Source organism: Cyprinodon variegatus, unplaced genomic scaffold, assembly GCF_000732505.1.
Source record: "Cyprinodon variegatus isolate N-32 unplaced genomic scaffold, C_variegatus-1.0 Scaffold40, whole genome shotgun sequence".
Classification (NCBI taxonomy): domain Eukaryota; kingdom Metazoa; phylum Chordata; class Actinopteri; order Cyprinodontiformes; family Cyprinodontidae; genus Cyprinodon; species Cyprinodon variegatus.
In genome coordinates this window covers 122427-145786 of record NW_015150493.1, presented here as the reverse complement: position 1 = coordinate 145786, position 23360 = coordinate 122427, and the positions used below count along the sequence as shown (strand labels likewise).

The following is a 23360-nucleotide window of genomic DNA, read 5'->3' as shown; positions in this document are numbered from 1 at the left end:
CACAAAAGCGTTGCAAAATAAGCTTTTTCTTTTTTTTTTTTTTCCTGGGCAAAAAAACCACAATTGCCTGATTGCCTTACATCATGTAACACAACAAAGTTAAATGAAGACTTCTAACATAAAAAAAAAATTTGAATTTAGTCCTAAGATCACTTTCCACCCAATCATCCCCATCAAGTGGGATCAGAAAATGCTGAGCAGGTAAGAGGCTGATAGTGACTCTGTCAATGTAGATTGGTTCACGGCAATTTAAAGCTTTATTGGCTTTGATTTCAATACAACAAATGGCAGTGTTTTTATTTTCTAATTATAAAACAATACTTTCAAATACAGTTGCTTCTTGAAATAGGGGGTTGAATCTATTTGAATGTTTTTTTTTTTTCTATCTCGGAAACAGCCTTAAAATATAGTATTTGTATTTCCAATATCAGTAAAGGGAAAAAAGTCTAACTTTGTTTACGACAGCCTGAGAAAAGAGACATATTTGTCTATGCAGATAAACATTTTCTGTGCATAACAGCCAGGGGAGGGAAGAAGACTGGTGATATGTTTCTTGGAGGATTCATTTCAGTGTAGATCCAGTCGAACAGTTGCTACCAACGGTTTTCACACAGGTTTCTCTCATCTTAGTGTATTTTCAAAAGACTCACTGAGCCGATTCTTGAAAACTTTGGACTAAAACGGCTTCAGCCCAAGCATAAGAAAAAAGCTGACACATTCGAGCTACAGTCAAGGAGATTTTTGTGATGGTGCATTGATGGTGTACTGTGATTACATAGTTCCACAGGAATCAACAGCAAAATATAAGGAAAAACGAGCAGTAACGTTAAGGAAGGATTTTCACTTGAAGCAAAGCAGGAGGTAAAATAAGTGCAATTGAAGCAAAACAAAATGGACCCTTTTCATCATTCTTTGTCATTTTTGAACATGGAAAAACTTTCCATTCAGGGTTAAAAGTCCATCATCTCGACATCAGTTCATTTTGTGGCGCCAAGCAGTATGAAGAAAAGAAAAAGAAAATAACCAAGAACCCTATATCTAAATTACAACTGTGGGCTATCTGGTTGTATGTACAGAGTAATGCATGCTAATAAATTAGGAAAGAAAAAAATAAAGCAGCTAAAAGAGCTTGGCCTTCTTTTTCATGTCGTTACGTTTCCACAGTGGAAGCCTGTCAAACTCCTGGATCTCCATTCCAAAGATCTCAAAGAACGTTTCGGGTGCTAAGTGGCGCTAGAATTGAGAACAAAGGTGGAGAAAAACAAAGGAAGGGGGAAGGGTGAGGGAGTTCTCAGTTAGCATCAAAGCTGTAAAAAAAGGTTTGCAGCAAAATGACGAGAAGCAACTGGTACGGCATGTTCTCAGCTACAGATGTAAGTTTGTGTAACAAGGGTGTTGACACAAAATTCAAAATGCAGCGTTAACTGAGGAGCATCGGGAGGAAATCGGATACCTCCAGTCTGGTTCTGTCCACATCCCTTGGCAGTTTAGCTCTCCCTCTACTGGTTATCATGAGCAATTCATAGGGATACACCTTCAGAGGGAGACATGCATCATTAAACAGAAAAAAAAAAAGATTGAGCTAAGTCCAAAAACAAAAACAAACAAACCTTACAAGTTTGTACTTTTGGGATAAATCTGACTGTAAAAAAGGGCAGGATAGCAGGTATGTGACAGGAGGCTGACTGGGTTTGCTTGGTTGAGGATATAAGGGAAATGCAGGTGCTTTGATGTGTACTATTTTCTTAGTGGTTAAACGTGCAAACGCTCAGATAAAGAGGGAGAAAAATGACTTCAAACTCATGTAACAGACCATATTTTTAGATGTATTCATATTTAATGTTTTTTATCTAGGCCGAATAAATCCACATAGGAATGATTGTCTTGAAAAACTCTGGTGCTTGTAATTAGATTAAAAAATGACTAATCCTAACCCCACTTGAGATGGTCCAAAATAAGCAACTGAAAGCTCTCTGAAGCCCCTGACCAACTCATATCCACACGGTAATGTCCTGTAACACTGCATACACAGTATAAAGTGATATGAGTTGTTTGGATGACAGACCGGATTTTTACACTGTATGTTGCATACAGTATCCAGTCACTTTGAGTCAAAGCCATGTGCAGATGAGCATGAAGAAGCCAGCATGCTGTAAGCGCTTGATTGACTCAGCAGCTCCTTAAGCGGCATGCTAAATCAGGAGCCCTGCTAAAGTGAGTCTTTCTTTTTTGACTGAACAAATATTTTTCTCTCAAATATTCACACCTCAACTGTCTCCACCCTGACTGATGTCATTTTATGCACACTTACTGTCTCTTAAATACACTCGCTTGCAAAAGTATCCCTACCAGTTGGACTTTTTCACATTCTAAAACATTGCAACAACAAGCTTTAATGTATTTTTGAGGGATTATATTGTTACCGGTACATAAAATTTCCAGTGTATGGCAGCCTCGCTTCTGTCAGTGGGCCCCAGGGCAGCTGCGGCTACAATGTAGCGTGCCACCATCAGCGTGTGAGTGTGTGAATGGGTGAATGACAGGGGTGTTCAATAAGTAATGCCCCTGACGCACTTCCATTTGTTTGATCAAGTTGAAATTTTGCATGTGTAATTGCTTGTATCTCTATACATTAAGTGGCAACTTATAGCTCTGAACTAATTGTGGTTTCTGATTTAGAGGTGTTTGAATGGAGTTAAGTCTGAAATGGAGCCTGTTGAATGTCTAGCAGTGATTTGTTTTTTTATATTTGAAAGGAAGCACAACCAAGGAGACTTCTGAAGAAATGAAAGTAACTTGTGATGCCTCATCATATGGCATTACAAGGCCATACAAAACCCAGATCACTGCTCGACACTCAACAGGCTCCATTTCCGTCTTGTCTCAGTTCGAACACCTGTTAATCAGAAACCCCCAGTAGTTCACAGAAGAAATGTTCCACTTAATCTATAGAGATATAAATAGTTACACCTGCAAATGGAAGTGGGTCAAGGGCATTACTTATTGAACGCCCCTTGTAGTGCAGGTCTCCCAAATTAAAAAAGAGCTACATAACTACAGGCCATTTACCATTTAAACTTAGTTTATTTAGGGCTACGAGACAAAAATCTGTATAACCTCCCCTCCAATTTACAATTATGTACAACTTTGTGTTGCACTGCAGAATAAAATCCTAACAAAATACACAGTTTGTTGCTGTAATGGCACAAAATGTGAAAAAAAGTACAAGTACCTGTGATAGGTACATTATTTTCTAAATTTGTCATAAACATTCATATTCAACTATCGATCAGACATTCTGTAATATTTTTAATAACTCATTTGTAATTGGTACAAAAAGGAAAATATACTTGCTTTCGGTTCCAACATATTAGGCATAGATACTCCCCTGTCCATCCTTGCAAGTGCTGCACGGCCCTCCTTAATGTGCTAAAGAACAGAACATATACACATGTAATATAGTGGAAGGGGACTGCAAGGATCATGGCATGAATATATATCCACCCATGAAATTGTGTGCAGTTTTTAGTGGATGGAGCGAGTAGCTTGAAAACAATTGCATATTAATTCCTATTATACATGGGCAGTCATTTACAGATTGCTTTTTTTTCTCCGTAGTTCATTTCAATAAATACTTTTAACATGTAGCTTGAGTCATCACATTGAAAAACAACACAGAACAAGACGTGAGGCAATGGTTGTACATTGCGTTTACGGTACAGTTGTTCAGCTACTGGGCATATGTGTGTTTGCTTCTCATATTTATTCAAAACCACAGCAGCATATGCCCTGTAGATGAAAAAAATTCAGAGTGTGATGCAAGCAAGGAACAGGAGTGGGCGGTGTGCATTCAGGGCAACCCAATGACAAAAGCATAGCATATGATGCAAAGATGAGGAGGCATGCCATGTGAAGAAAAGCAGATGAGGGACATACCTGAAACTCTGCAGGACAAAATGGGACAGAGAATGAGACTCACAGTTAATGGTTTGCTGTAGAGTCCCCTGAAAGGCTACTTTTAGCTATAGCACTGTTGTCCTTCATGAAAATCAATTATTTCATAGAGCATGTCTGTGTATATGTACATATTCCAAGCCGATTTTAACATTAAAGAGTTGTGGTGAAACATTTTTATTTGTGGCGATACTCTGTTTGAGCTGCTCACCTCTTCCACTACCACACATGTCTCCATAGCTGTTGTACTGTGTGAAATCTGTAGACTGAGGCTGAAATAAACAGAGATAAACATCTTGTGAACTTCCAAAAAAGATTTCAGTTCATGTTTCACATTGCAAAAGTTTCCATGCACCTTTTCTTATGTTAAAGAAAATCCCAAATAAATCTGAATATACTGATTTGTATCCATATCCCAACCCATCTTAGTCTATATTTTGTAGATTGCATTGTAGGTTGCATACTTTATAGACTCACCCACTTGAATAACAGAAAACAGAGCTTTAAAGCAATGTTATAGGTCTGAGCTTCGTCTTATATTACAATAAACACCAAACGTTCCAGTAGCAACCTAGGCAGAAGATTTGACCTTAATGCCCAGTGGGGAAAATTTTGTGTCAGTTTGTAATCATTGCAGTCAGTCTGTACAACGAACTATTACCATAAAATGGAAACCAACCCGTCTTTAGTCCCAGTCAAGCAAAAATGTTCCAGTTAGGCAGCAAGAAGTCATCGCTGACCCAACTGCAAAAAGTTGGGTCAGCGATGACTCAATTTGAATCTATACAGTCTAATGAACATTAATGTACTGCAGCTCTGGTGCATAAAAAAAAAATCACTAAACTAAAGACTTTTAAACAGTGAAAAAAAACAGGGGAAGCTGCATATACTTGAAAAATATATGATACATGTGACAGAAAACAGTAAATGATCAAAATAAATTTGCACATATTGCAAATAAAGGAAATAAGGTTAAAAATATATATTTCTGGGTGAATATTTTCTACAAAAAATGAACCTAATGTCTTAAATCCTTAATGATCCAGTCCAGAATAGGTAAATATTTGTAGAAGCTGGTGGTGAGTTGTTTCAAAAGACCTCTGGCTGTCATTGCAACCAAAACCAATTTGGTTTGATTTTAACAAAAAAAAAAAAAGAATTGAAAATATGAATAATTTTCCATCTACTTTCCAATAAGCACTTGAATTGTGTTGGTCTGCTGCATAATAAATAATTAAATACATAAAAATAGGTTGTCATGGAAAAAAATGGGAAAAATTTTGCATTGCATCTCCTGATGCAGCTCAATAATCCAGTTAGAAGATTTTTAAAAGTGGAGTAAATCATCTAGGTGGGTTCTTGTATGAAAGACTTAGCAGCAATCTTATCTTACCCGATGCAAACCATTCCGTCCATAACCAGGCAGAGAGTTGGTCTTGGTTGGAGATGTTGGATCTGAAACATATTTAATAACAGTGCATTTAAAATAAATTTGAAACACTGATTTAAAATGTTTATAACTCAGGCATTCTACTCTAAAAAAAAACTCATACATTTGCCTTTAAAATTTTGTGTTAAGGTACATTGCTGAAAAATCAAGAGTAAAGCAGCTTAGAGAGCTGTTCCCAGCTACCTGCATCACAGTTGTTCATTTTGGGTTCGTATCGTTGAGCAGAGAGGCTGCGTGCGTGCCGCTCCCTGATCTGCTCCTTCTCCATCTCCTCTTTCAGAATGAGCTTACCCAAACCAGACTGAATCTGCACAAATACAGCAGGTAAAACGTCAAACAAAGATCTAACACCGATTTTCTCTGGATAAAGTTAACAGCTGCACAGTATTTAAAGTAACAGGACGTGAATGCTATCTCACCAACCTTACTAAGATGTTCTTCTTGAATTTGCTTTCTTTTCAAAGCTTCTTCCTCCTCCTCTTCTCTAGATTTCCTCCTGCCTTCTGAACCTGCAGGCACCAAGAAAAGTTATTTTAAAAAAGCACACAATAATTGTGACCTTAAAGGAACCCATGCATTACAGACATTTCCAAAGAAAAGTTCACATCAACTCATCAAGGCACATTCATTTTGGGTTTTTTCCAGGGTAGAACCATCCCAACCAAACAAAAGCAGTCACTTATTTTAATGTCAAAGCCATTCAAGAAGCTTGACGTTAGCCTGCCGTGAACTTTTATTGTGTGTTTGGGATCCTTGTCCAGTTAAAACATCCAGTTATTTCCAAGTTTTAGCATTTTAGCTTTTAAATTAAACATTTATTGAGGTAGCCTTTCACTATCTAATATGCTTTTGCAAATCAGCCCCAGTGCTGGATGCTACCACTACCTTGCTTGACAGATAGGACAGTATTTTCAGTATTCTCTCTCATGTCGTCTGACCATTAGATGTTTTCCTTAAGGGCTTTTTTGCTGTCCATGTGGAGCTGGATACTTTACCTTGCATGAATATCTCTTGAGGAGTTTGGTGCAGTAAGGTTATGTTTTGGTGGAGTCTGACCTAAATATGGTTAAGGAAAATGGTCTTTCAGTTTGATTTAAAGAGGAAAACTACTACTTATCTTACTGACAAGGAACATAATAAAGTTTAAAGAACTGCACAGCAGTATGCCAGGAAACCAGAAGGATTGTTGTACAGATGTTATCCATCGATTTTTGTAAATTTACTATTGCAGATTTGCTAAAAGGGATACTGGGGACAATAAAAGAACGAAATGCAAACCAGACTGGGCAATATAGAGAAACACGCCCAGAACAATTCACATACTTAGAATAATTCAAGACTCTGGATTTAAGACTGATTTACCAGATACAAAACAAACTTAGACAATTAAACTGTAAAACACAAAACTGGAAACCTCAGAAGAGAGCCATTTCAACGTGAATAAGAAAGCCGAACCAAAGAAGCGGCAATTCGACAGGATTCAGCACCTGCCCCTTGGTTAGCACAGCGACATGTTCCAGAGGGTTCCTGTTAATGGCAGGGCTGAGTATTGATGATTCCCGTGTAGTTCAAGAACATTACACCAATTCCCTTTTCATCTGAGCATGGCTCTTTGGATCAGACTGTTTGATACCTTGAAACTGCAGGTAGTTTCCAGCAAGACAAGGGTCCCAAGCATGCTCCAAAAAATGGATTATTGCATGGATAAAGCAGGTTCTTACCTCAACCTTATTTTAAATAAGTAAACTATGCCTAATAGCTGGCACCATCATGGTTAAATAAACTCTACCAGTCCTGTCAAAAACAGCAGTCAGATATTCACCCAGAGACATCCCAGAAGAGTGTTAATGGCCACTGAAGATGGCACAAAATAAACAAAATAAATAAACACCTACATCCTGCTTTTAAGCATCATCAAGGTTGTTTTGTAACTGATTCAGTCTGAATTTAAAAATACTTAAAATGCTGGAATTGTTATGACACCCATGATGAGAGGATGTGAACTTCTCACCAGAACTGTTTGTAGGATTGGGAGCGAAGAAAAAATAAAAACAATATGGCTTACTGTGAAGCAGATATAAATACAGATTAAATGATTAACAGGTGGATGGTGTAAACAAGTCTGAGACAGAGCTGACGAGACGGACAAACACAGAGACTCCTTGGAATATTTGGATGCACAGACATGACAGTTGTTTATAAGTTTTAGGTTCAATACACAAAATGTAAGACAGACAGACAAAAGTTTGAAGTCAGTCTCAGTTATCTCTGTCCAGGTCATCTGTAATGCTTTTGTGCAAGGCTAAAGCATGAAGGAAGATTTCCTGAAGCAGAAAATAAAATGACAGCAACAGAAACCACCCACACCTTAGTTCAGCGCAAGCAAAATGTAAGTGCAAAGTTTGATGTATAGATAGCAGTTTATAATTGGGAGAAAGCAGCAAAAGCAGGTAAGCTGGGGGCAGAAAATAAGCAGAGCTGGGTCTGGGTGAGCGGCGTGTTTAACTACCAGGAGGTGGCAGTGCGAACACGCCCAGCAGGAGTCTACTGTACCTAAAACAGCGAGAGAGTGGGGCCAACAGTCGCCCTCACTCAGGGAGCTGTCATCCAGGGAGGGAGCATGGGCAGCAGGGAAGGTGGCCGATCTGATGATGTCCTCACCAGACTTGCTTTGATGAGCTACAGCAGCCAAATCTAGGTTGGTAACCATGGGAACTTAACTATCAGTGTCTAGGTCATAGTCTTAGCCACAAGGAAATACCTTAGCACCAGAATCATCCAGAACAGACTAGAAAAACTTAAAATTTATTTAGCTTTAAACCATCAAATGAATTAATTTAAATAAGTTTGTTCTTGTTGAGCCTGCAGCAGGGAGGAAAACTTCTAGCTTCTCTCTGACCATCAAACACACAAGTCAACCAAATATTAGTTCAGACCTCATCTCTAAATCATATAAGAAATTGTAAAAATATTGTTGCTCCAATTACATAATAAAGTTTTTAACTTATGACATTTAAAAAAGGAAACTACATGAATTGGATCACAAGCAGAAAATGCATATATTAAAGGCTGCATTATAAGATAACCTTACAGATAGGAACAGCTTGAGATTATGCATGAAAATTTGTTACTGTATCTTTAGCCGAAGAACTAAGATAATAAATTCATTCAGCTTTAACCTGCATGAACTGAATCTGTAAATCTACTTTTTGCTGAGGGTGAAGGAAAGCGCTCTAGAAGAAGCTTTAATTATCGCCTAAAGTTGTAACAAAGCAAGTGTTTTGCACATTGTCTCATCAGGCGCTCAATCACACCAGTAGCAGGACTTGTTGCGATGGACGAAGTGTAGTTTAGAAGCAAACTACTGACAGAAAAGAGTTAGAGACAGACTTCAAACATAACACTGACACTGAAGGTGACGATGAACACACTGAGAAAACTGGGTTTAGTTATTTTTCTTTTCTCAGAACACCCAACAAAATTGTTTATTCTATTTAAAATATTTCATATTTTAAATTTTTTGCATTTCATATACTACTAAATACTATATACTAGGATGGGGATTTCTCATTTATAAATGTTTTTGTTTCAATAATCCCTCATTATAGGAGTGCCTTGATTTTTTCCACTTCTTTATTATCTTTCAAAGTGACCCTGAAGTAAAAGAAACGTTACCGTGAAGTTTGTAGATGGGTGGTTTTCTGTAGATGTTGCTCCCCTGATCTGAAAGCAAAAACATAAACGTAGGAAGAGCATTTAGAGAGAAATCAACAATCTGTTTAAAATTACATTTAAAACAAAATGAAGAGACAGAGTCATGTTAAAAACATTACAGAGTCATTGTTTCTGTTTTTTATATCTTTCTGAAATGTTTGAGACGTTTCTCAGTATTGGACTAAGATAACCTGAGTAAATACAAAAATGGGTTTTCAACTGGTAAAATTAAGTTTAAATGCAGACTTTAACTAGACCATTCCTGAGTGGGGAAATCTTTTTCTTTTTCTTTTATAATTATAATTTATGGTGCTTTGCCAAAAAGCAAACTTTTTGGATAAACGGCTTGAAAAACAAAGTGTGTTTGTGGTTTTGTCTAATCTGTTGAGCTGGATCATCTGGATTGTTTTAACAATAGCTTTTTGATCGATTTTTGGCTTTTATTGTTTTTAAAGTACTTTAATTATATTAGCTTTATTATGTATATGTTAAACGTATCAAATAACTTTGGCCCTGTGCAATTAGAACATGAAGTTATTAAAACGTTTTTTCAGAATTCTCAGATTTTGGCCAAATTTTAAACGTTTCAACCGGAGCGAGTTTAACAGAGACATGGGGGCAGTGGTCCAAGTTCCCATTTTCACTGTAGCTGCAGTGATTTTTCCAATGCTGCTAGCAGCTTTAATAATTTAGAATTTTATTGATTTAATTGTTTTTCATTTCTTGTATCATAGACCTACACATCACTTGAGTGTATTCAACAACATACACTCAAGTTTGACTGATTGTAACAAATGGATTCATTGATTTTTCCTCCTGATCAAGGAAATAATTATTTTGAATACATTCTTTTTGTATTCACTTAGGTTATCTTTGATATCAAAATGATTAAATTATTTGATACTTTTAACAATGACAATAAAAGAAAAACAAAACAAATATGTTTGGGGAAAACACAGCACTATATAGCAAGTTAATATAGCTGTAAAAGTCAAAGGTTAAAATAATCCTTTATGGTTTATAGAGATACAGAAAGAAACAAGCCAACCAATTAAAATAACAACCAAATATTAACATGAAGAGAGAGAACCAACAGGATGAGCAGTGACAGGATGCGCTCCAGCTCCTACCTGGGACGTGGAAATGTTTAGGGGTCTGAGAGAGAGGCGGGGTGACTGGCCGGCCGTCAGGCCTGAGCGGCAGAGGGGAACTCCGGCCACTCGGTGGGTCAGGGCCTCCAGTAAGAAGAACCAAGAACAGAACATGAGCAGGTTCACTAATGTCTGAAATGGGCGACACACAGGGGCGGATCGGACTGGGTCTGTGGGATGTTGAATGAATAGGACACAGTCTGGAAAGTCCAGCCAGTGGGGCTGAACAGATGCAGACCAGGCTTAGAAAGGTAAAATTCTCAGGGGATGATGAATGATGTGGGTTAATAACAGGAGTAATCATTCAGGAAGCCCATTCCTCACAACAGAATATTCTTTTACATTTTCTTTGTTGCAGAAAAATTCAAACTTAGTCAGAATTGATGAATAGGCTTTGTGAAAATACACTTTCTCGCTCTTTGTGCTTTACGTTCAAATTTAGTGGATCCAAAAAAGTTTAAAAAGATTAAAAAACAAACCACTGGACTTTGTTTTCCAAGTTTAAAGACGTTTCGCTTCCCGTCCAGGAAACTTTCTCGATTGGGCTTCAAACTTGGAAAACAAAGTCCTGTGGTTTGATTTTTTACTTTTTTTTTAACTTCTTTGGAATGACTATGACCTGGATGACAGGGAATTTTGTGCTATCCAATTGTATATTGAGACATTGGAGATGGCTTTCGTTTTGCAGAGATCTACATAATGTATGCAAAGTGACTAAACACGAACCCAAAGAGCCTGGCAACTACTTTACTCAGCAGAACTGGTGCATGCTGGTGAAAATGTAAGGGCTTGGCTGCAAGACCTCCCCTAAACAAACAATAGTAGTGGTTCTAGCAGGATATGGTGATAGATCCGGGATGACAGATGACATATTGATGTGGGGTGTCCATCTGATGGTCAATGGCAATGATGGGTTGTTTCAAAGCTGGGCTTCATATACCATGTGGCTCATATACCCTTACCTTGGCTATGGGGGAGGAAGTGGTGTCTGAAAGGGGAGGTGGGGCGAGAATCACTATTTCTGGAGCCCACACTGTTACTGCACAGGGAGGAGCAGAGCTTCTGCATGCCTGTCAGAGCTTCTGCAAGGAGGGAGGAGGGTAAGATGTGGGACAGGAGCCCCAGAACCAGGCAGGAGAAGTGGACAATGTGAGGAGGAGGTAAAATGGTGAGGTGGTAGGTGGGCCAAAGGAAAGGGAGGAAATACAAATGAAGGAAAAATTAAAGACACCCAGAATGTAAGGTAAGAATTCAGAGAAAAGAATTAGCATAAATATTTAAAGGCACTTGGTCATTTTGTCCCCTTTTCAGCTTGTTTCATCACTTCAAAGCAAATTGTCTCCATTTCACCACAATCCAAATCTGTTTTTCCTTCATAAAACATTCCATACTGTGACTCGTAATTTCACTATTACTCAGTGTTTTTCCTCTGGCTACTTTGGTATTTTGGTAACAATGCAGATAAATTATTAGTCTCTTTCTAACAATAGATTATCAGTAAAATGACCATAATTTGTGCATCCAAAATGTTTCTAAGGCATATTTATATCAGGACAAATATTTGGTCTTTTTGGTATGTAGAGAACAAACAAAACTTTAAAATACATTTAATTGCTTTTGATAATTCTTCTAAAAATATTCTTGATGGTTTCTCAGCCATAGAAACCCCTTTTAAGAAACTTACTTCTCCTAATCAATCTTTGGTATTCTGATGCTTCTTGGTATTAGGATTCAGGGCGAAGGAGCCAATTTCATTAAGACTCCCAGGACGTTTATAAAAGTTAGACTTCACTAGAATAAAGATATATTTTGGAATATCTAGAATGTAGTAGGAGCTGTAGAACAGGTGATACATTAGTTAATTTACTTGACTTTTTTTTTTTTTTAAGTTAATAGTAATTTATTAAAGGGGAATGCTTAAATACAATGACAATATAAATGATAAAAAAATTTTTTAAAAAGCATTTGTTCAAGTTAAAATAAAGAAATATACACCAAGCCTTAATCCTGATAGTTTTTACTCAGTTCTTTTTCAGCCTTAAAATCTAAGCATAGGCTAAAAAGAAAACATAAACTCTGTGTACGCCGTCACCATCTGTTGGCAGTGCTTACGCAACTTAAGCTCCCACTTCAATGAAATCCAAAGCTAGTGTATTCCGAGCACTACTAGTTTTCTTGGAATCAAACTTAATTTGCTATTTTTTTTACACTTCATTTAAATTTTTTTCCTCTTTCTTTCCACTCCTCCTCTGGGGAATTTATTTCCTTGTTTATTTATCACATGCATGTGCAGTTTTGTACATCCAATCACTTGTTCTTGATATGGCAAATTCTTTAAACTAACAAATGAACCAAAAATGAAGTGCTTGTATTTAATTGGAAAGCCTTTTTATGCAACCAGAGTGAACTATCAGCATAGAAATTATATTAAGTCATAGAACATGACAGAGTGGATATTAGCTTGATTAAAACGGAAATAAACCTTAATTGATGCTTGATTATTTAATGCACTTCAAATTTATAATAGAGATTCTTAAGTGGAGAGGAAATATTTAAACATTCAGGCTGTTTGGACGGTTAAGTATTTAGATTGTCAGACAAAATCATCTTGATAAAGTTTATCATTAGTTATTTACTCCTATGTATACTTAAAGAGGCGAGATGAGCAACAAACTTTAAATTTTAAAAACCAACAAAAGTAAAAAAACTGATTCTAACATATTTAGTCCACAAAAATAAGGGGAATTAAGCATAACCCAAAGTAATTCTACGTAATGCTATTTAAAGACTGAGCTAAGAAAATAATACTATATTAGTTTTTTTTTTTTTTTTTTTTTTTAAGAAAGCTCAGAAATAGATCTAAAACAGACCTAAACTCAGCAAATTTCCCAGCTATCCAATGGAGAACATGTAATGACATTCTGAACTGAAACATGTTTGACCACCATTTCTGAACTCCCTCCTTAACAGATTACAATCAGAACGGGAACCATCATTCCTGTTCTAGAAAGATAACATAAAAATGAGCTTGAAATACCTCACTTTAAAAACACCTAAGAATATAAATTGACATGGTAGTCTCCTCCAGTACCCACCAGGTCTGTGAAAATGCTGCGGTGACCGTGATAGGGTTGGAGTGTAACCATGGCGATTATAAACCGGGGACCCTATGGAGCCCTGACTGGTGGATCTTTGGAGAATGCGGTCCCTCCTGTCGTAAAAACCCTGTCACACAGGCACAGATCGGTCAATGTTTCAGCGACAACCTGTTTTATTTTCTGCGCTCAACGAATGGAAAACATTGGCTCACCTCAGCTGACGGGGTCGGCGACATGTTTCGTGAGGGCTAGAAAAATAAAACAATCAATGTTTTTTAATCACACTTCTTTGTCTTTTTTGGTTTTGTTGTGTTTGCTATTTTATTATATATTTTTTACCAATTATTAAACACTGAAATATGATTTAGACAGTTTAATTCGGTTCGATGGGATGCATCCTACCTTATCATCAGGCATCGGGGAACGCTCCCTTCTGGCGGAGTGGAGCTAGAAAAAACAGAACAGTTATTTTTAGAAGAAAAATATGATAACTTCAAAGCTGTTTCTGATAATGCTCAGTTTGGTTAAAGACTACAATTATCGGCATCCTGAGTAAAGATGTGTAAAACGCCTTAAAGCAACCTCCAGTAGTCCTTATTGCCTCCCTGGTGCTCACATTTTGTACCACCTTTCACCATTACCTGTGTTGATATCTGAGCCTAGACGATGCATTAAGCTTTATCTTTTGCTTGTCCAGAAGCAGAACCTCTTCAGTCTTAAGACTAAAGGTTCGATCCGTAGCACTGCTCTCATGCAGCAAGAAGCACCTATGTTTGAAACCCAGAACCATGTCTGTCTGCATGGGATTGGCATGTCCTAATAAATGCAAAGGTTTCTTTGGATACTCAGGCTTCATACTATTCATACTATGTATTTAAGTATCAATGCTTTCATGCACTGTTGCCTGTCTTTTTATAATTGGATGGATAGATAAATGCTATCTTTCTGCAGCAAGGTTCCAGACCCCCTGCTGCCCTGCAAAGACTAAATGATTACTATAATAGTAATGGAACAAACTGTAGTCTGTGTCAGGTAAGCTATTTTCCATATCTTTTAGGTCAATATCTTGCTGAATAATAATAATAATTACTTTTACTTAACCAGATAAAGACATAATTGAGAATAAGATTTTTTAAGAGGGACTTGTTGAATTACACAATGTCGTCTCATTTATGTCATTAATAACATCCAGGTATTTCAAAAAGGTTATTATGATAAGCCCTCTAAATAGGTTCTCGTGATCTTTTGTAGCAAAAAAAGGTTGAAGCATCACAGATTTCTCCACTCTACCTAAAATTGACCAGATTTGCATTTCCTTATGTTCTTCCTTTGGTTCTCGGCCCACCTGGACACTTCCAGTTAAACTTCCTGCATAGTTTAGCAAACGTCAGATATTTATGTTTGCGATGGTAGGACAAAAAATGTTTGTGTACAAGCATTTCTGTCCTACCTACCTAACTAATTCAATATCACAACAAGAAGATAATGCAGAATTAGTGACCATAAGAAGGGCTTTAAGCTGCAGCTGTATAAGATTGTACTGGCAAGGTGAACGTTTGGCCTTTTCAGCCTGGTTTTTTAAAGTTCCAGTTATTTCGAAGGCTTAAATTATTTTTTCTGATTGTAGACACAGGCAAGTTTCCATCTCAACATCTTTAGGTAATGGTCCTGCTGAAAGCGAGGCTAAATAGGCATCTTCCATAAGTGATTAATAAAGATCAACAGAAATTAGCCCCATGTCTATGAGATGTGTTTGTTTTTAGTTTCACCCCCTTTTTAAAAGCAACTGAAAAAAGTGGGTCAAGGAACTGATATATCTAAGCCATTTTAATCGGATTTAATGTTACTAGAAAATTCCCTATTAGAAAATAAATCTCAAGGCTGTTTACTCATCTTTACCATGCATGCTGTTAACTTTGGTGTACAATCATCAAAAGAAGAAGAATGGCCCCTGTATATTTACCTCTCCTATACACTCTCTCCTCTCCTCTTTTTCATCCAGGGAGGTTGTGTACATCGGTTCATATGTAATAAGATCGGGACGTTCAATGTCATAAATGGCTTTGACTTTTGGAATGGCAGCTAGATCTCTGTAGTCAAGAATCTCATTGTCTACTTTTGCCTGGAGAGAGAAATACAGAAAAGACATTCAAACACACAATTATCAGTTTTAAAACTATAAAACCATTATATTTAGACAGCTTAGCGGGAGTTTCTTACATAGATGGTGTGACCTGGGGAGCCAGGTATGCTTGAACCTGGTCTGGAACAAATGCTTTCAGATGATGACCTCGTAGGCTATGAAATACAAAGACACGAGTAGCCATTAAATTACAAATCGAAAGTCTTTATGTCAATATAAGCAACCTGTAACAGAAATCTGGCTACCTTGGTGGCTACCTTTCAATAAGTTAAAATATTTTGAATATATATTTGAGTAAATCAAGAAAAAAGTCAAACTCATAGATGTCCAACAAACTTCAAGCATTTATTGCTGTTAAATATGGTGGTTATGGCTTACCGCTTATGAAAACTCAAAGGATGAATATTACTTTAGACCAATGAAACCAACAACAGGGAAATGTTTAGTCATGTTCATGCTATGGTCGACACAATTGTGAAGAAAACTGCTGACCAAGCTGACTGGTCACACAAAGCTGAGCCCAGAAATGTGCATCGGAAAATTTGGCCGAAGGAAAAATGTGGAAAGCAATATCTGCAGCTTGCTGTTTATATAGTAAAAATAAAGGCTATGCTGTGGTTCTGCTGAGGTTGCTTGGACTGTTGATTTGGTGTCTCTCATCTGTCTCTTAACACGAGCTCATGCATTTTCTGCAGACTTACAGTCATGCCAATCTTATGGTAGTGTAATTGTTTATTTAAGCAGGTGTTGGTACTTTCGGAAGTGGTGTAAGGTACCAAGATGTAATGGAAAATTAAATTAGCATTTTGATAAAGCCTGTCAGTAGAGGGAAGCATGACATGCTCTCATTTTCCCCATACAGTCGACAGCAGAGCTGATTTTAGACTTGATCAACAACATGTCATTGCTCCCCTGATGGTCACTGATTATGGGAACTTTCCACCAGAGGTAAAGACTGGGATTCTGTGTCTCTTTTCACCCTTCATACTCAGGGTGCTTTGTTTCCTAATTGAATGCAAAATTATTCTAATTTAAAAGAGGATTTTGGAGCATTGACTAAGAGCCCAGCTCTTTTTCTCCAGGTAATTGCTTCGGTCTTTGTCCCTGATTCATAAGTGCCTTCGTAAATCTCCACCCTAATTTTAAAGTGCCTAAACTTTACAACTCACAAGGATGCAGTTATTTCTGTTGTTTGAGTACCTTTTTCAAACCAGACTTTTTCCATCTAATTCATTCTTCAAACTATACCTGTATACAGCAGTCTGTTCACCCAACACCTCTTTGAAAATGACCTTTTGTAACTTACCTACAATATGGAGGGTAGTAGTGACTGTCTTCCTAACTCTTAAGTCAGTAATCGTCCTTATGACTTGATCGGCCATGATATGACTAAAACAATTAATTTCAATGCTACTGATTCCATCAATTTAATGTAATCTTACCTTTCTGATTATATTTTTATCTGTTTGGTTGAAGATATTTGTGCATATTTCCCTGAAATACTCATTGGTATTTTACTAATCTCCTTACATTTTAAAGTAACCTACACTGCATCATACATACATGTCATGATTCAGTCATTCATTTGCAGATTTGCAAAGTGAATGAATGATTCAGCTTTGCAGCTTCACAATATTTAGAGCCTCATGCTAAGAGATGAGCAAGCCGAATGACAGCAGCAGGTTTTTTGGTGTTAAATGTTTATTTTTGCACAAAGCTACTCAAGAGTTGGACGTTTTCTTCTCCAGTGAATGTTTGCCTCTTTGTCTCATCATGCAGCATACTGAGCGAAGTGTGTAAAGGTTGATACAAGGAGAGGACACTGCAGGCTGTCTCCAGCAGGCGGCAGCATGTAGTGATTTAGGTCCTTGATGTATATGGTGGATTTACTGAGTGATGCCATCTGATAGCCAATACTGATTACAGTACCTGCCTTTCTGTTTGTTGGAGGAATAAGAGGGACGGAGGCAACAGCTGTGGAGAAAGGAGGAGGGGGTGCACAGGACATCACACTGGGGTTTTTGCCTCTTCTGTCTGACACACAGCTCACACACATCATCACATGTAAATATGAACAAACAACCACGCAGAAGCCTCAGCAGTGCCTAAGCAGGCAAATTTTTTTAACCAAAGGGTTGAAGTCCAGTCAGGGGACAATAAGAGACATTGTACTTGTTACATATTCATAATCTCTATCTTTTCCTGTCAAATGAGATCAGGATGTCTAAAGAAAAAGGTGCTTAGGTGATAGGGGATTACATGAATAATTCTCATACTCCTACCCGCTCCCTGTGTCTCTCCTCTGTTCTGGTGGTGTTCTTGCAGCCAGGATGCCACACGGTTGAGCCTGAGAAGCAACACGGAAAGCAAATATTTGAGCCCTGCTCATATTTTAGCTCCATATGTAGTCCTAGTTATGTAATTTGGTTAAAGTATCTCACTTCACTGATATACTGACTTAAAAAGTGGGAATTAGCTTGGATTAAAAACACTCTCAGATATCTAGAAATAAAATGCACAAGCTTTTCAAACAAAAGTAAAACCATGTTGTGCTGGGTTGGATGAAAAATGGAAATCAAGGAAAAAGATAACGTAAACCAGCTTAAATTTGTCTGTGAGGCTCTTAAACCTGGGAACTCTGCACCAGCTGCTACACAAGGGTAGTGGCAGTATCATGCTGTGGGGTTTTTAAAGTGCAAGTGTTGCACAAAGTCGATTGGGATATGAAGAGGAACTATTAATTAACAGCTAGACTAATAGAATATGGAGACAGCTTGTTCCGACAAGACAACTAAATCAATAAAGACAAATCAAATAATCTCAAAAGATTGTTTCCGTAATCTTTTACATAAATTTCATAAAAAGTGTTTGTTTGTTTTTTATTCAATCCATTGTACATTAAAGGGGGAGAACAAAATCAGAATTGTGGATACATGTCTATGGATACAAGTGGCTTGTTGTATAAAAATTCCATCTTGGAGATGGACAAACTCAGATAAATCAGTGAAACTAATAAATTAATAGGACAATCATAACCATGGCAAATGTGTTGCAACTTCTACCAGAAATCCAGATGTGTCAGGTGTACATTCAGGCTTTCAGTACCATCTTCTATTTCATTCCTAATATTAGTATGCTCCTACAATTTACCCAAGGGACCACCAAAGTAAATCTAGGTCCACTCACCTTGCAGATACATCTCTTCTCCCTCTGTGAACATCTGGTTGCACCTGCTGCATCTCGCACAGCTGGGATGGTAATGTTTATCTCCTGCCTGGAAAACCACAGCAAAAAAAAGGAGGTGAAAAAGACCTGACATCACATGCAAAGGAAGATCAATGACCTGCAGCAAGCTGGGACTTCCAGCCATTAAACCAGCTCCTTCCTGTTTGATTTCTTCTTGCTTCCTATATCAAATTTTCCCTTAACTGCTCTTACTTCCTTTGAAGAGTTACTGAAGTTGAAATGGGATATTTTATCCCACTTTGCACTCAAAGCATGATAATGCACCAGAATTGTTACATTTATTCAGAATGTGTGACCATCAAAACATCCGCCTACTAAATGGTCAACCTGTATTTCAAAAACCCAATGAAAAGATATGAAAGCTGGAGAGTCTAAATTTCCCTCCACTCAGATGTGCCACTTTGCATGCAGAGTGCTCCATTATAGAAGCTTGAGCAGGTTTGACCGCAGATGATAAATAGCCAAATGAAATGGAGCCTGCGCGATAACAACCCTGTGCAACATTTTAACCTGCAAGTGGCCACTTAGAGATATGCATACCATTTACATTTTACTGCATGAATAAGTTCAAACAATTGTGTGCCTATATTCCAGTACATGTAGTAGGCCAAAATTCCCTTCAAAGCATAAAATAAACAATTTATGGTGTTTACAGGAGTTTTTGCATTTTAGTGTCTGACGGCTTCATGATTCCACTGAATATTGCTGAATTAACTGCAAATGCAACAGACTACATTTGTGATTAACGTCACACAGACTCCTGTATCATTGCCTCCACTGGTTTGCATTTGCTGCGCAGACAGATCATCATTGCCTAAATTGCTGTTAACATTTTACACAAACACACCATATAAAGATTAAGCCCAGAGAAGAGTCACACAACATACAGAATTATTAAATAATCACATCCCAAAGGTCAAATGACATTAGTTATATAATAATTATGCAATTTGTGGCTATGAAATGGCTTATAGTGCATGCCATAGGAGCTAGAAAATCTGTAAAGAATTAATATTTTACAGCCATAAAGTCATGTTGAGAGTCTGTTTGGCTTGGTGCTGAAGAGATTACACACCAGGGATTACAAACTACACTTCACAATTCTGCTCTGTGCATCATTTTATGTTTCTGCTGAAAGCAGGACAGCTTAATAAGGGCAAATTCACCATCTGTTTCCATGCAAAACATGCAAATAAACATATTCTAAACACCATCATGTACTTTTAAGATTAATTATATTTTGAGTGTATTTTTAAGAAGTTATCTTCCTGATAATTTAATCCAGTTTAAATTAGTTCCTTTTTTTTACTTACCTTAGGCAGGATTTATAAAGGACTTAGGTGTGGTCAATAATTAGTTCCTGAAGAAGTGACAGAAGGCTTCACAGAGGGTGCAAATGAACTCATCTTCCTTATGTGTGAAGTGTAACAGCTGCATGCAAGTGCAAGATGTGCTTTGTGTGCTGATTCTTACCTCTAACACCTTCCCTGTAATGAACTGATGACACGCCTCACACTGAACTCCAAAATGGATCTGGTAGTCCTTCTCACAGTAGGGGGCGCCATCCCTTTAAAAAGAAGAAAAGTAAATCTATATCCAGGGCCCAGACATACTCCCATAATGCACGGCTGGATCCGACCAGGAGTCGTGTTGATAGAGCAGCTGCTTACTTGCTGATGTACTCCCCGGTCAGCACTTTTCCACAAGCCTTACACTTAAAGCAGCCCAGATGCCACTGTCTGTCCAGCGCCAGCAGTGCCTGTCCATTCTTAATGTCCCGGCCACATCCTGAGCAACCTATGACAGCAGAGAGAGTAAAGGTGTACTTTAATAATAAAGAATGTCATTAAAAAGGGTTAATATTTGTAAAAATCAAATTTTAAATGTGAAACCAGAATATGACATACCGTACATTGATCGCACATCATGTGTCATTTGTTTTATGTTTATGGCCAACACCCAATAAAGTCTCATAATTTAGTTTATAAGAAGTTGGGATATTACGCAAAAAAATACTATTTATACATAAATACAATTTTAGGCCCAATCACAAAGTAGATTGCTAACTAACAGATGTGCTGCAAAGTGTGGTTAGCTATAACAGGTCACTAAAGCAGGCATCCCCAAACTTGGTCCTCGAGGCCCGCTGTCCTGCAGGTTTTAGAGGTTTCCCAGCTTTAGCACAGCAGATTATAATGATTGCAGTAGACCAAAAGCCTGTTAATCAGCTTTCAATTAAAATCCGCTGTGCTGGAGCAAGGAAACCTATAAAACCTGCAGGACAGCGGGCCTCGAGGACCAAGTTTGGGGATGCATGCACTAAAGCCAAGGACAGACTGGCCAGTGGAAGAGGCAGGAAAGTTCCCCTACCTGCTGGTTTGCTTAGTGGTTCCATACCTGATGTGTTTTTATGGTTTACACTTAATTTCACAGTCTGAGCAATTAGAAATAAGCAGACACACCCCTTGTCCTCTACTCCTGGTCACTAAGGCATAGGACAGGTTGAGGTTTTTTAAATAAATAGCTCAGAGCAGGAGAGACAGTCCAGAGGAAATGTTGAGAGAGGAGGAGGATAAAATGAAGAAAGAACTGGCTTTAAATCGCTGTAATATAATGTTGGGTAGCAGGTAGGAAACAAACACTAGTGGTAAAAACAAATGCTTAGCATGTCTAGCAAAACTAGCTTAACAAGGAGGTTAGATCCACTTTGAGAAACCTAAAGAGACCTAAAGTGACCCAATATGTTTTTAAAAAACACATATTTTACAATGCAGTTAAAGAAGATGGTATGAAGAAAAAAAAACATATGTATTTAATTTTACAATCTCCAGGAATTCAAATGTTGTGTACACTTCATTAAATTCCTAAAATGTTCTATAATTATTAAGATTCTTGTAGTGTATAATCTTGTTTGACCTTTATTCAACCAGGTAACATCCAGCTAAGATTAAAGACATTTTTGCTTTTATATGAACTTTGACTCAGATACTGTATATAAATGGTGGACTGGTGACTATGGCATCTCTGTGCTTGCCAAAATAATTAATATAATTGAACTTTACTGATCTCACATTGGAGAAATTTACCTCTGCATTTAACCCATCCCCTTGGGGAGCAGTGGGCTGCCATCATGGGGCATCCGGGGAGCAGTGTGGGGTTTAAGGGTCTTGCTCAGGGACCCAGAGTGGTGGCTCTATGCCCTAACCACTAGGCCACCACTTCCCTTCAAAGAGATGATCTAAACCCTCCACACAATCTATGAAGTATTGTCAGAGGAAGATAAAGAAAAATAACTCCAACCAATAATGCAGACTAGGCTAAGGTTGATTTTAAAGCAAACCTGGCTTCCTTAACACCTCAGTAGAGCCACAGGGTGATCACCTCTATGCCGCACTGCACTAAGGCAACAATCTACCTAAGAATAACTATAGTGTATAGCACATAGACCTGCTTCTGTTTAGGATGTTGTTTAACCTTTTCATCCACTAAAATTAAATTTTTTATGCTTGGTTGCTGATCTGTGAAAAGTTTACTTTACTTATTTTGATGTGATATTCTAATTTTTATGATGCAGAAGGTGGTTTTGCTGGATAAAAGCCAAAATTATTTGTGTGTATATATATATATATATATATCGAGAGAGAGAGAGTCCCTAAATAATATATTTGTGATCCTCCAAACACCTGAGATTTTTCTGTCCCAGAGGGCTATTTGTTCAATTTCACCTGAAAAGTTTGCATTGAAGTGCAAACAGCCCTCCATGATCTAAATAAAATTCAATAAATCATATCGATTCTGGCCCCATAACGGTACATGGTGATAGAGTGCAAAGCTTCCACTCAGACTGAGTCTGACAGCTTCTCCTTCAAATAATCACTAAGAACTAAAAAGCTCATCCATATCCAAACAGGATTCTGAGACAGTGCAAGAGCAAAAAGTTGGTTTCATCTCTTCTTTAATAAAATAGAATCCGAGAGCAACCGAGAGCCAACTGCAATCACAGAGGAGAGAAACTTTGCAAAGCATAACAAGGCTATGATGATGATGACGCGAGTAGAATCAGCATGCCTTATTTATAGGTGACCTTGTCTAAAAGCTCTTCAAACGCAAGCAGAGACCAGCAGGGGTGGGAGAGCAAAGCAGGAGGGAAAGGATGAGAATCTGGAAAAGGAGGGGTATTTCAGGGCAACACTCTCCCTGTTCCAGAGGGAAGGAAATGCATGGCTATGAATTATTTAGCACGGCCTGTCTTCGTGTTATACACAAAGAGAAGCTCTGCTTATGAATCAGAGGAGAAACAGTTGCAGGATCTCCCTCAAAAGGTGGACCTTGGTCATTCCTTTCATTCTTTCAGCTTAACAAGGCTACAAGAGACTTACTGGAAACTTATGTAGATTGGAAAATATGCCTTTACATCTGTTTACATTTAAATGAGTGAATTTGTTCTTGTCTGAATAAATGCCTATAATTGTTTTTTGTGGATAGAGTGAGGCCATTTTCAATTAGTTTTAGGATTTGTGCATAATCTATGTTTAACTCAATTATACATGTTCAGGGGGTGTTTTCATAAATTGTGTAACAACTTTGGCTGTTTTTTTTAAGAC

The 23360-nt window shown here is 37.7% G+C and overlaps 1 protein-coding gene across 10 annotated transcripts in view; it reads right to left on the bottom strand.

The window, feature by feature from the left end:
- Nucleotides 1-57: 57 nt before the first annotated feature.
- The window catches only part of ablim1 (actin binding LIM protein 1), a 69527-nt gene continuing 46224 nt past the window's right edge, over nucleotides 58-23360 (bottom strand). For 2 of the 10 annotated variants that reach the window (XM_015369977.1, XM_015369973.1), the window contains exons 5-25: nucleotides 20427-20553; nucleotides 20230-20323; nucleotides 18697-18784; nucleotides 17793-17857; nucleotides 15588-15665; nucleotides 15331-15489; nucleotides 13770-13814; nucleotides 13580-13615; nucleotides 13365-13494; nucleotides 11232-11351; nucleotides 10249-10353; nucleotides 9080-9127; nucleotides 7958-8098; nucleotides 5828-5913; nucleotides 5588-5711; nucleotides 5348-5409; nucleotides 4166-4226; nucleotides 3937-3944; nucleotides 3355-3429; nucleotides 1454-1534; nucleotides 59-1233 (exon numbers count right to left, since the gene is read on the bottom strand). In XM_015369977.1, coding sequence (XP_015225463.1) covers nucleotides 1120-1233; nucleotides 1454-1534; nucleotides 3355-3429; nucleotides 3937-3944; nucleotides 4166-4226; nucleotides 5348-5409; nucleotides 5588-5711; nucleotides 5828-5913; nucleotides 7958-8098; nucleotides 9080-9127; nucleotides 10249-10353; nucleotides 11232-11351; nucleotides 13365-13494; nucleotides 13580-13615; nucleotides 13770-13814; nucleotides 15331-15489; nucleotides 15588-15665; nucleotides 17793-17857; nucleotides 18697-18784; nucleotides 20230-20323; nucleotides 20427-20553 — 1847 coding nt within the window. In that variant the 3' untranslated portion in view covers nucleotides 59-1119. Of the gene's footprint in view, nucleotides 1234-1453; nucleotides 1535-3354; nucleotides 3430-3936; nucleotides 3945-4165; nucleotides 4227-5347; nucleotides 5410-5587; nucleotides 5712-5827; nucleotides 5914-7957; nucleotides 8099-9079; nucleotides 9128-10248; nucleotides 10354-11231; nucleotides 11352-13364; nucleotides 13495-13579; nucleotides 13616-13769; nucleotides 13815-15330; nucleotides 15490-15587; nucleotides 15666-17792; nucleotides 17858-18696; nucleotides 18785-20229; nucleotides 20324-20426; nucleotides 20554-23360 lie in introns of all 10 variants that reach the window. The other 8 variants (XM_015369974.1, XM_015369975.1, XM_015369976.1 and 5 more) reach the window with 8 other exon arrangements.